This window comes from Hylaeus volcanicus, chromosome 6 (assembly GCF_026283585.1).
Source record: "Hylaeus volcanicus isolate JK05 chromosome 6, UHH_iyHylVolc1.0_haploid, whole genome shotgun sequence".
NCBI classification, from domain to species: domain Eukaryota; kingdom Metazoa; phylum Arthropoda; class Insecta; order Hymenoptera; family Colletidae; genus Hylaeus; species Hylaeus volcanicus.
Genome location: NC_071981.1, coordinates 11,986,971 through 12,001,107, shown reverse-complemented (window position 1 = coordinate 12,001,107; position 14,137 = coordinate 11,986,971). Strand labels below are relative to the sequence as shown.

Genomic DNA, 14,137 nt, shown 5'->3' with positions numbered 1-14,137 from the left:
TCATGCTTCCAGCAGGTTACGAAATTGATTCCAGCGTGTGTTTCGCGAGGCAGGATAATCCTGGCGTGCCATCGAAAAGTCCCTCGGAGCGTCCTGTGCGCGCCACTGAATGCAGCGGAGGCCGCATTGCAGCTGCACCCACGAGTCACAACATCCTTTCGTCGTGTCGTTCCCTTCTCTCCTCTCTTTTCTCCATGTTGGTCGTGGTGTCACGCCACGGCGTACCCTTCCCACTTCTTTATTCCACGGCGCCCGCTGATGCACACACGTATGTAACGTGGTGCATACGCGGTGCAACGCCGAGAGAGCAAAGGAGAGTGCTCCGACCGGAGCTAAGCCGGTCTCACGGTAGTTCTTCGGGGTCAGGGGGCGATATACCTACCTACCTACCTATCAGGCTAGCTCCTCGAGCCTGCGTGTCGCAAGCGAGCTCTCCCGTATCCTCCTTCTCGCTCTCCCTCTCGTTGCCCTCTCTCCTCCCTCGCCACCCCGACGTCGAACCTCTTCTTTCACCTCCTTCGACACCGTAAGCCGCACTCTAACCCGGACTGCTCACAGCCGCCACGGATCGCGAGGCTAAAACGGCTTTTGTATTCTTATTGCCGCGCGGGGAATCTTTTATCGAGAGAGGTCAATCCACCGGGAACAGTATCTAATCTTTCCAGGGTATCTGGACAATTTGTTTCGCCTGGGTTTCCTGGTCCCGGGTTGCCACTTTCACAAATCCTTTGATTCGAACTCTGCTCCGTCTCTCCTTCGAGCTTTTCATCGATGCTCGGACTCCGGAGACGCGACGTCTGATGAGTACAAAGACGGTAGCGAGCTCTGCCTAGTGGTTAGAGGAAAGTCGCCAATGTTGATTATTGGAATATAGTTGCTGCAGGACGTTAGGTTCGGAGTTGTAAATATTGCAATACTTTTGTAACGCATTATTAGACAAATAACTCATTAGAAACAAGAATGGGTAATGAATGTCCGTTCCATTAGAAATTAAAAAAGTAGCGGGTAATGGGCGAGTGGCGCATTACAAATTACGAGGGGAACACTGACTTCCGTCTTTGCTTATTTTATGGTTACACCGTTTTGGTAATGCTATGAAAGTTTCATCCTAATTCCGCCATCTTTCTTCCTTCTGTTTGGGACAGATCAAGGCCGCTCCTTTGGAAGTTTGTACCAAAGAGGAACAACGATCAGTGATTCGATTCCTTCGGTCGGAGGGTGTCAAAAGTTCAGAAATTTATTGTAGACTATCATTGCTACATGTGGGAAGTGTATTATTACGTAAAACTGTCTTTTTGCGAATCGAGAATTTTAAAACTGGCCGAACAAGTGTAACGCATAAAGATTAGACGTGCAAAGTGCGGTGCAAAGGTGGCTTCTCGACCAACCGAAAATCTTTTATTCGCGAGGTATACTTAAGCTTGTTGATCGTTAAGAAAAGTGATGTGCATAGTGAAATCTTAGCTTTTTGCGTAAATCAATTGTAGAATGAAAAGTGTAGATAATTCTTGACTTACCCTCGTAAAAAAGTAATGGAACGGTCATCCATAACCCACTACTTTTGTTCATTTACAATGGAATGGTTACCCATTGCTCATTACTTTCTTAATCTGTAATGGACCACTCTCTCATTATCTATTACTTTTGTTATGTGTAATGGGACGGTCACCTATTACCAATTTTTTTTTTTTAATGAGTAATGTAAGTTACCTTTACATTATAATTGTCACCTCTCTGAATAGGTCTATATACATGAAATCCGTGTGTAAATTGGTTATAACCATTTGTCGATGAACCACATAATTGGTTGATGAACATTTATGATCATTATTCGTATCCTTCTCCTGAGAATAAATATTACAAAACTTGATAGTTGGCACTTTTTGAAATTTCAGAAGAGGACCAGCTAATAGTTCAAATAAATAGAAAAACGAGAGCCCATAATTGCGTCGTTAAACGTTACTATCTTCTCTACGTGAAATCATATACCTACGCGAATACATCGTTTATGCTTTCCTCACGGATCGTACCAATCGACGCCACGTTGAATTTTGCGATAATTAAAAACTAAAGAAGCATAAATTGGCACGTTTTTACCGTTAATAATACTTACACGTGAAAAATCCGCGTAACCCCAGCGCTCCACCGATGACCCTGAAGCTTCCAAAGACTTTCGCTCAGGAAGTTGTAGCATAGTTGAAAGTGCAGCTTGGATCGCCGTGGGGTCCTTCGAGAGGAGAGATAAAGTCTCGAGCAACCAACACTTTCCATACGCTCGAGTTGTATACTATACTTGTTTAACGAAACGATTAGCGTCTCGCCTATTCACCGTGTACGTCTTAATCCTACACATGCAACACATTCCTCTTTTGATACCCTTTTCGTCGGCGCGATGCTCGCCAACCGCTGACGAATTATGAGGTAGGTGATAACTCGATCCTATTAACGATCTCGGTGAATGGACCGCCAACGATCCCCGTGCGAGACGATAAGTGAGAATAAATAAGATATCAGCATTCTGGTGAAACGATCCCCGTAATCGCGATACGAAGATGACTCAGGAGTCGCGCGTCCCTTTTGCAGTCGTACACCTAATTACGATGTCATCAATCTTTCGCTACATTCAACGAAGGTGAAAGCTGCGCAACCTGTACAGGCTGGACCAGTTTTAGACTGCTCGCTACCTGGAAACTTTCAAATTAACGTAAGGTGCGAATCGGGGATAACACGATCGTCGATCTTGTGACGTGATTCACTTGACTCTCCGGTCTCTACGGGCTGCGACCAAGGAAAACAGACGACATACGGTGTTGCGTGATCGCCGAAGCGAAATGAAGAAAAATATTGACGATGTTCGTCTAATCGGCATATATCAATCGTTGAATTGGCTTTATCCTTAAACGGGTTTCCGATAAATCGTCACTTCTACTATTCGTTGGAAAGGGTCTCCGACACGTGCAACGCCGCTACTTGTTTGGAATGTTTAAAAATCCGGAAATTCACAGAATTTCTTATTGGCGGAGTTGCTACATTTTGCCAATTCTTGAAATTTTCAACACCAAACCTACCGATATTTATTTGTATCTATTTCTAACGTGATCAATTAAATGACTGCTCTTAAAGTTCCTTTTTGCAATTGCATGCAAAAATATTTCAACAATTGTATATGATTTTCATATTGTGTATAAGAATTGTACACAAAAAATGGAAAACGGTCATTTGACCTGTCGTGGTAGGTTTAGTGTTAATTATTGCGAGGTAGCAGGTCTTCATTTGAGAAGCTTTCGAGAACAGTATTTTAGTCTTCTTCAGCAATGGGTACATATTCCCCATAACTATATATATATTTCGATATCTGTATCCTATCGGCGAAGTATATTACACGAGTAATTGGATATCAAGTATGAGTTTCTAAATTAACATTGGCATTTAACCGAAGTGTTTGAGATTTGTGTGCGATATGTAGCGTATCCATGACGCGCATAGGATTTCTGTTGCTTTTGCGATATTTATGTGCATTATTCGATTACTACTACGATTGGTCCCATCACTGGTTTACTACTCGTAGAGCGACAAGGAGGTTTGAAGCGACGAAAAGTTCAGCCGCGAACGGAGTCACGGGAAAAAACGTTCCGTACCGCTGGATTCGAGCGGAAAGCCGAGGACGATGCGGCACGGGTCTGGCACTACTTAGCAGTGAAAGGGTTAATTACGATCGCCCAGCTGGTGAGACGTCTGGCTCGCGTGGGCGAACCGAGGCGAGCTTGAATCGAAGATATCTCGGTACGCGATTATGTGTCGTATGACTCTGAGACACGATCAGGTCCTACTTTCTCTCGTGCACGCACGCACGCGCGCGCCTGCTGTTCGGTGCTTAAACGCAGTTAGGTGTGCCTCGAGTATGAGACGAGTCAATCGACCGACGATTCTCCGACGATCGCTCGAGGCAAAGACGACGACGCATCAAGCAAAAGTCTCTCTATAAATAGCCGACGTCTGTATCCACGATTTTTCTCGCTAAACGTCGCGTTAGAAGGATACTCGCCGATAGGATGAATTATTCATGAAGGATATCAATTATCGCGGCACCGCATAAAAGCTCGGCGGCCCGGGAGAAAACGCGAGGGACTGTTGGTGCAATTAGCTGGTAATTTATAGGAATTTCGTGCCTAATTGTGGCCAACGAGAGACGATCTATGGCGTTAGAAACGTGCAACACTCTGGTTTAAATAAGAACTTCGAACGACGAATGAGAGATATTCATTTTAAATATTAACGCAGTAGCACCACGGTTCAACTCGAACCGTGCTCAACTACCATTTCTCCAAGAACAAAGATATTTTTATGCGAATGCAATGAAATTGATTTTTTGACTTCGAATGATTAGATTTGCCATTTAAACAGAAACGCTGCTTTCTCGAGATATCGTCGACTACAGGTTTCTTGCGTAACCCTAGAATCGGCAGAATTCCTGCGTTCGGTTGCGCAAAACAGGAGAATCTTCGTGTTTACACTGCTAGCTGCGACAATGCTAGTTTCTCCTTCCGCTACGTGGATGTTCGGTCTTAGGCGTGGTTTCCAAATGATTTCACGGTAGCTTGCAGCAATACACGTGCAAACATAGGCTACTTTACGTGCTCGAGAGTGTTGATTCTCAATTTCGCCATAACCGCACCATAATCGACATAGTAACGCATAGATTCGTTGATCTTGAATGCCATGTATCGCAAATACTTCCGGCGTACCATTTTTAGCAAATTAGACAGACTGTCTGCGCCGAGGTGTCTTTGACTATAGACGCAGACTTAGGATGCAGCACAGGTAACATCGTATAGAGAATCCTACGTACATGGGTAATTCTTTTAGTCAACTGCTACTTTCCGACTAGATCCTAGAGCTTAAGCCTAAGTAGGCTTAATTCCATCGCTGACCCTTGCCACGGTGATCATTAGCCTCGTATGATGCGAGAGACTCGTTTGACGAGGTCGAGGTGGAAAAGGAGAAAACAGAAGATTGAACTGTGTGTTATTCGCGACTCATAGTGCACCATGAATCAAGTTCAATCGTGTAGTCCTGATTATTAATCTTGTACTCCAGGTATTCTACACGGACGTAATCCCAGCGCTATAGCGATCCGGCTGGGTCAAGAAAGAAGAGCTGGAAGCAAACACAGAACCTCATAGTATTTAGTTATTTTTTTAATTATTAAGGATAGAAAATAAATAATTTATTTTTTGCGAGTGGTAATTGCAAACAACCGTGTGAGTGACACCTATCAAAAAAATCAGGAATGATGATTATTTAGCTGACACATGTAAAAGTTTCAGAACGGTCGGGGTCCTGAAACATGGTTAAATAATTAAAAAGCAACAAAAATCCCATGCGTTAAGCACCGTGCAATTGGCTGAAGGAGAATGAGATAATGTCAGATACACTATGCGTATAGTTACAACTATGCATGCGACAGGGACTGCATATTTTCACTACAACAGTCTAATTGCTTATAAAAAAGTGAGTCCATCGAGGTTCAATATGTTGACCTGCACGTGACATTTAGTTTGTTTCATATTGCCAGTTTTGTTTCTTCTTAATTATTTACAATTAAGTTAGAATTCATCGCGTGCTTGTAAACAATGTCTAGATATCATTTAAGAAATAATAAACAGAATACTTTTAAGGAAAAGTTTATAATATCAATTACAAAATTGTTGAAACTGGTTGCCTCCCTGTCGTATGCATAGCTGTAACGATACGGTAGTGTGTCTGAGCATTATCTCATTCTCCTTCAGCCTATTGCACGGACCGTAACGCATGGGATGTTTGTTTCTTTTTAATTATTTAACCATGTTCTAGGACTCCGACCGTTCTGAAACTTTTACATGTGTCAGCTAAATAACCATCAAATAATCATCATTCCTGATCTTTTTGGTACGTGTCACTGGCAGGCTAGTTTGCAATTACCTCCCGCAAAAAATAAATTATTTATTTTCTACCCTTAATAATTAAAATAATACCCTGATAATGAGTATAGAGAAATAAAATTCCTGCCTACAAATGCAACTTTTAATTTAAAACGTTAATTTTTAGCTAAAAAGGTTAGATATTTCGTAAGATACTAATAAAAATCGATTTTGGTCACTACCTTAGGTACTTAAACAACTTTGATGCAATGCTAATCCATAATCCATTTCACAAGTGTCCGAATACTTATGAGCGGTAGTATCGTATATCTACACCAATAATTACTATTGCTCTCTCAGTTTATCTCGATATATCCTGTTCGCCGTCTTCGTTACGCGGTAGCTTTGTAGATGTAACGGATTGCAGCCAATAACGAAAACGCGTGTGAGTAAAGGTGTCGCTGTTACGCGACAGCCAATCGAACTGCCTCACCAACTCCAGAGCAACGAACTATACTTCAAATGGACTCGATCCCATCGCTAACCGGAACCCCGTGGTCGCATTGACCATTAGCCTCGTACGGCTCAAGCGACCCGACTGGTGAGGTCGAGGAGGCAAAACGAGGAAGCAAAAGAAGGAACGGGAGAAGGGAAAGAGTGGTTAATTCATGAGAGCAAATCGACGAAGGAACGAAGGAAGCTGCGGAGTGCCGGCGTGGCCGCACGTGGTGGCACGTGGAGAGGCGTGGTTCGTGGGAGGGACGTGTATACCGCTGTAATCCACTTGGCACACGCTGTTCGGCTAACCCTACTCTTTCTCGCCCGTTCGCTACCCTACCCTGGCTGCCGCTACCTTTACCCTGCCTACGGTGCTGTCGGCTAGCGTTGTAGAGTTAATCGAGTCCTTCCGTGCACGTGCACGCGGCTCAGGTGCAGGCTCCTTCCTCTAGTATGCGCACACGTAGGTGGGATCGGTGCCGCTCGCTGCCTCTCCTTCGCGGATCCGCTGATTCCCGCTGTCCGATAGGGCTCATTGTTTGGGAGCCAGGTATCTTAATTGGCAGCGACCACCTTACCAGCGCGACCGACAGGTTACCGCCGTGGAAAAAGAAAAGGTTAAAGGTGGGAGAGAGTAGGCCGACGCATTATGTGACTTTTCGCCGAGCAACGACACGCTCCCGCGCACACTTTGCATTCCGGTCTCCCAAATGGCAGCGGAGATGTTTATTCTGTTTCTATTCTTAACGTCGTCATTCCACGGATGTGTACAACTAGACGTATGGACGTAAGGATTTATCCCCTGGTGTTGCGTTAAGCTTCATAGGTAAGAAGAAACCCAAAAACAGGAATTCTTGCAACGGTCGAGACTACGCCTAAACGGAGCTTCCGGTATACGGTCTCAATAAATCGAATAACGAAGAGAGAGCTATACGCGTAACAGCGACTCGTATTTGCGATATTGGCTGAATCCATTACATGTACAGAACTGCCGCGTAACGAAGACGACGAACGAGACATATCGCGATAAACTGAGAGAGAGAGAGCAATAGTAATTATTGGCGTAGATATATGTAAGAAAAAATAAAGAGATCGAGACGCATAAGATACACTTTATATTTAACCGACAATGTATCGTGGATCACGACTATCCAGTGTGAGTGTTCGAAAGAAAGGGGGGTTCTGAGGGAGCAGAGGTGGTCCGAACAGTGAAATTTTCTTCCCTCTTTTCCCTTTCAATTCGTAGGTGCCTCGCCAGTTCCTGAGCAACATACAATAGTTGGTATAATTTTCGTGCTTTTGGTTTGGCAGTCATTCGATGCGATTCTAATTGTAAATATGTGGCTGTAAACTTTGTAGAAAGAATATCTCGAAGATATCAGGCAGCTAGCGATAACCACGCTGGCTGGACCTCATATTAATGTAAACGTTTCTTGTTAGACAAAGTGTAAGTAGGATGACTTAGGCATATTTGGCTACCTCAGCATGCGATCAATCGTTTCATCTAATTATTAGAGGAAAGTGACCAAAGCTGGACGAAAAAAAAACAGGTAAAAAATGACAAATCGCGAAATGTCTTGATAACGGGACCAACTGGGGGACATACTCTACAAGATACAAGAGGTTTCATTTCGATTGGGCAAGCCATCTCGGCGTAATCGGTGAACATACCTTAAAAAAAAAAATATTGTACATGTCGAATTGAGTAACCTCCTCCTTTACGAAGTCGGTTAAAAAGAGAATTGATTTTTCTGGTATAACAGTCGCAATATTAACGATAAAATTAAATTTTCGATGGCTGCTTTGACAGACTTAGAAAGATTCGATTTAAAATCTGTTAAAAAACAGTTCACATAGGTTGTTGTTTCTACTCTAAGGATAAACACTTAGCAATTTAGAAATTAAATTACATCGTTGAGAAGAAGATGCGACGAAACGATTTCACAAATTACGAATATGGAAATTTACGTGTTACTTTATTGTTAATTATTTTGAAGTAGTTATTCCAGTCGCCGCCATAAAAATGTTATACAGATAGAACAAGGTAGATAGGCAAGGTAGATAGGCCTGTCAGTAAGTAGAAATGTCCCACTATAAAAAACAAAACAAAAAACGCAATATCCTGTTTATCTCTTTGCTTTTATTAATGTGAATATAAAATATATATGTAATTATTAAAAGTACGGTAATGGTAAACGGTAACCATTTATCATTAAGAAACAGACAGGGTACCGTAGTTTTCTTTCTCTTTTAAGCCGTTGCCCAGCTGGAGTATTTGTTACTAGCAACTACTTAACAAAACAAGTTGCAGATCCGACTTTGGTCACATTCCTCTACTAAAGCTCTTCAGTAAACGTCTATTAAAATCTAGACAATTGTGCAAAAAAGGCGTGATTCAGTCGAAGTTCCATCTTCATCCAACCTCAATTTCGACGAAAGGTGCGATTTGCACGGATCGTCGTCGAGGGTACCACACGCCCTCCTTCTTCCCGTTGTCGCTCATTTAATTCACCGTAACGGCGTGGCTATTGTACCTAATCGAGTCGTACCCTCTACACCCCTGTCGGATTCGTTCATGGTGGAATCGTTTACGAGCTGCCAGCGCCGACACGACGCACGCTTTACGACGCGATAACCGCTGGGTGGTCCGTTCACGTTCGCAGTTGTGAAATTAAATCGAACCGGCGACTTAGGTGTCCGTGACTATCTCGGATTTGAATCTTCCCGTACGATGCGCAGGGGTGAGAGACCCTCCAAAGAGGAACGCAGCATCTGTTTACCGAAGTATCGCGTTACCGACAGTTTTCGCTTTATCCATTCTTATCATCGCGGGCGAAACTAGTTACGTTTGGAGCGGGGGATGCAAAGGGTTTTTCGGAAGGGACTTTAGGATTTTGTATTTTAACCCATTCACTGCTAGGCAAATTTCAAGCGTCATGATTTAATAAAAATGTGTAATCTAGGCTATTATTTTGATAATAAAAAGTGACATTAAATTTGTTGTTTTAAAATGAATATTTACGATCTTCTTTGGGAATAATTCGTAACTCAGAAGGCTATGAACTTATCCCTTGAGTAATTGCAATCAATTTGAACTACGAGACCGCGTAATAGCAATTGATACTGGAACATCATCTTTCACGATACATTGTCGTCATGTGTACTTTCATCTGAAATTAAAATATCGGATATATTCCGTATTATTTGTGTTTTACTAATAACAAAATTCGAAACCCTCTTTTGAAATCAATTTTTGTTTCTTCAATTTTCTGTGTCCAGTGATCAGTTTATAGATATCAATTGCCAATGTCTTTTTGCAAAATAAGGTAAATAGTTGTTCTATCCGGTGTTCGATTCACCTAGGAAAATATTGGAACTCCAAGTTCTATAATTTTTAAATATTTACAAGCAACATTCTTTTTCAAAAGATGAATCAAACATTACGCAAACGGATAACGCATAACGGATCGAACGCATCAAAATTTTGAAACGCTCGTCTATGAAGCGTTCAGATGTCTGCCTAGTTAGATCCCCCCACTTAAATAAGATTTCAGGAAAAAATGGCATAAAATGCACTATTTATGCGCTCTTCAAGTCCCTTGAGGGATGGAGCGTAAAAATTGGAATTACTTCAATATAATAGCTCATAAACCGAATATTTATCGTGTACAGTTGAATAATGAAATTTTAGTAATATTAGCAAGTTACGAGACAAAACTTGCATTTGCACCAAGAGGGAAGTCACTTAGGGGATAAAGCGCAAAAATCGAAATTATACGATAGAGCATGATGAGCATGATTATGAGATGCGCATAATTAGCGCATAAATCCTGCATTTATTTCTGTCACTATTGCTTATCATTAATATGTGGAGGAGGGGGTGTACTGGCAGCCTACTCAGTCCCTCCATTTAAATAAATTTGTTTGCATTAAACGGAGCGAACGCAAAATTTTTTTCTTACGGATTTGAAGAGCACATAAATAGTGCATTATTATGCAATTTTTTTCTTAAATTTTACTTAAGTGGGGAACTAGCTAGGCAGACGTAGCGTTCGAATATAATTCGAAAAAAAAAGAGGAAGAGTATCATCGACCTTGTTGACGGGAGCGTAGTCATCCCTCGGGCGTTAGGGATAATATCGTGTAATAATAATCGAGGGGGTATGGTGGCCGTCCACGTAGAATGGGCTAGGTAGTATTTTAAATGCCAATGATTTCATGTCTCCCCGGGGTGTCGGAGCAACCCTATATAGGACGAACCGTCGACGTCGAGGACCTCAGTCAACGACGAGGACTCGACGACCAAAAAGTCGTTCCTGGACGGTGATAGAGAGCAATCTTGGTGTACTAACCACGATCGAGGAGAGGAATTCGAGACAGTGAAAGTGGTTTCCGAATTCCATCGGAATGCTACCAGGCGAACGTTGCCCCGGTGGTCCGAATTCGGTCGTATTCCGCAAAATTCGCCCGAGTGACACGATTCCTCGGTAACTCCGGGATAGTCGAATCGGTCGCAGAGATGATCACCATGGACGCTGGTCACTCTCAGTATCGCAGATATTGTACGTAGCTCGTCGAGCTAATCTCACCGTCGCGAAACGAAATTTCCTTCTCGCGTCAAACATCGACGGAAGAATCCTCGACTGAGGACGGCATCCTCTCACCGGAAGTGGTCACACGCGCACATTCAGCACGGCGTGATGCACGTCGGAAAGTTTCCATTCTAAACGGGACCGCGACCCGATTTATTTCATCGCGAACAATAAACGTCTGCGTTTGATAGTCAGCTTTTCAAGCACTTTTGAAGTGTCCTCAATGAACACCTTGCACGAACGCCCCCATTCATCCCTCATTTTTATCAACTTTTACCGCGAACACCAGTCGTTTCGATTATTGGCTTGGCGTGAAAGAGTTTATCGTCCAGAAATTCCGTGGACCAGTTTCCCGACTAAATAAGAATTGGCGGTGTTCGAACCTTCCGTGTGTACTGTATTCTTGAAAATGTAAATACTCGGAGACTTGGAACCAGCGTCGATTCCAAGTGTACGAGTTCGTAATGCACGAAGGGTTCCGAGATGAAGAATTTCCTCGATGGTGTGCGTTTCTGTTGCAGGGCAGCTACACTCACCGAACGGAGACAGCGATAACAGCAACGGTAGCCAGCGTGCGGTAGCTGTTACACGTAACGACGTAGAACAGCAGCAACACCCGCACCGCCAGCGGCAGCAACGGCCAGCGACAGCTACCGTTCCAGTTCTTTCTTGCACAAATCATTCTTCTACGACCACGACAACCACCGCCTTTACGGTAGCGTCAAGTATGCTTCTTCTACAGACACAGGTGAGCTCCCAATCTCAATCTTCCGTTTTCCCATTGTCCCCTTCCGCCCCTGTTTTCATCAGCATCTTCACTTAAAATTGAGGAAGTTAACGATATTTCGTACATATTCGTTAAAATAGATAGAAAAATTCTTTCTCTGTTCCCAAAGAATTAATGGAATTCGTGTCTACTCATTAATCATTTGCATTTCAAACAAGTAAGCTATATGTTGGTAGTCAGAGTTGCGCGGCATTAAAATTGAATTACTCTATGAATTATTCGTACAATATAATTCAATTACATTGTAATTTGTAACTCAGAGATATCATTCAATTAAATTACAATGTAACTGAATCAGAATTACGAATTAAGGGGTAATCAGATGGCAGGGTAATAAATGGTGGAAAAGAACTACTGTGAAGGTTTCAAACGGAAAGAAATAATTATCACCGTTGGATAAGTTATTATGCACAAATTCGAAATATTTGAAGAGAAATAAACTTCTTAATAAAATTATTAAAATTAAACGTCAATTAAAAAAAAAAGAAATATGCACCGGTTTAGACACTTACTATACCTAGCTTATAAAATATATTATAGGAGATAATAACGGCAATCACTTAATATTTAAAGAAATTACTATATAAATAGAATGAAATACGTTATCTAATAGGAAAAGAGTTGAGAAAGGAATATATTATGTATATATAAATTATTTCACAGCTTCAGAGTTCTGAGTTGTAAACCAAGGAGCTGCCTTTCAATTAGATTGCATTTCAATTAGATTACAATTTAAATAGATTCACAATTACAGCAATTAGCAATTGAATTAATTAAAACATTTGAATTTGACTGCAACGTAATTGAATTATCACTTAATTGAAATACAATGTACTTAAATTAACACAACTGTGTCAGTAGTTACCATTTGTATCTTAGTCTATACACTCTTGGCTACACGAAGGAACGAAGAAGCCACTGCCTAATCCAGTGCTTTGATACATCAACCTAATAAGAAGCAAAGGAAATATAAAATACACCGATAAGAAGATGAATCGTGAGAAACTACAAACGACTAGATTGTATATTTCGCGTACCCTTCAGGTATCATCTTCTCATCGACGTAATTCGTTAACGAAGGTGTTCGCTACTCGTGTCATTTACCTGACTCGTTCGATAAATTCATATCTCGTTTGTGTTTCAACCATTCTCGCAAGTAAAGTTCCAGGGAAGCAACATCTAACCTTGTTTTCCAACCCTCTCGCGGCAATCTCAACTATTCCCTAGTCCAGTAAACCGTCTATTTGTTAGCCATGGTGGAATTTATGCCGTCTGGCGCAGCCGAACTGGTAATTATCGAATCTCGTGGTTAGAGGCTGCGCGGGACTTTCACTATTTCAGTATCTTATACGCCGTACACTTCGAACCCCGGCGAGTCTAGCCCGACCCGTAACAAGATCTGCCCTCCTACGTCCCAGTGGTTCTTGATCGTCATCTGCGCTCGCTTATCGTGCACCATCTGCATTCCTGCCCACGTACCCGGATCTCGAGTGTCGTCCTACCTGTTTCTATCCCTTCCCTGCCATCGCCGATTTTCCGTCTTGGTTTCTCGCGAATCGGAGGTACCCGTCGCGCGTAATTAAACAGCAGGCCAGGTTTGCCGACTGGCACACCAAACGCCGTACAACTCGCCATTTCTCTACAGCCGATCTGTCTTTCTCCATAGAATATTAGCGTCTACCGTTAATTCGTTCCTGTTTGTAGAACAGGACTTGGAATGGCTATTTTTTGTCCAATTTCGCGACAGTCAGTTTTGTCGTAAACATAATGAAATTTCAAAAGAGGAGATTGTTGGCGATTGTTTGGGTTTCGTTTTGCAGTACATTTGGTACATAGGGATCGAATATTAATTTAAGGTGTAAAGATTCTTTGTTAAAAGAGAAATTGCGGTAAGGATGAATTTAACTATTATTTGAAATCGTAAATAGACATAATATATTCATCCTTATTAAGTCTCATTAGACACTAGAACATTTCAAGAGAAATCTAATTTTTCCCTCTCTAACTTATAAAAATAAACGTGGGTCTTGTGTTCCAATCGCTAGTATTGTTTCTCCTGCCAATAATTGCGCGAATAATTTAAACTTTTCCATCGGATCTGTGCAATCTCACAGAAATAGGTTTTAAAAGGTTTCCTAAAACAGACTTTAGCTTTTTACTTTTAATGAAACAGAAATGGTATGGAATATATCCGAATTATACAATATATTAATATTAATATGTCTACCACGAGTGACAAGTGTATTCCGTCATTGGAAAACAATATCCTGGTGTGCTATTTGGGTTGCCCTCGATAATGTTGTATATTCTATTATTCGGATCACTTGTTTATATTCACAGTATTATGTATAATTTTTGTT

The 14,137-nt window shown here is 41.8% G+C and overlaps 1 protein-coding gene across 4 annotated transcripts in view; it reads left to right on the top strand.

The window, feature by feature from the left end:
* Positions 1–14,137, top strand: part of LOC128878868 (probable nuclear hormone receptor HR38) — a 99,359-nt gene that overhangs the window by 73,083 nt on the left and 12,139 nt on the right. For all 4 annotated transcript variants that reach the window (XM_054127458.1, XM_054127457.1, XM_054127459.1 and 1 more), the window contains exon 2: positions 11,512–11,738. In XM_054127458.1, the coding sequence (XP_053983433.1) occupies positions 11,512–11,738 (227 nt within the window). The remainder of the gene's footprint in view (positions 1–11,511; positions 11,739–14,137) is intronic.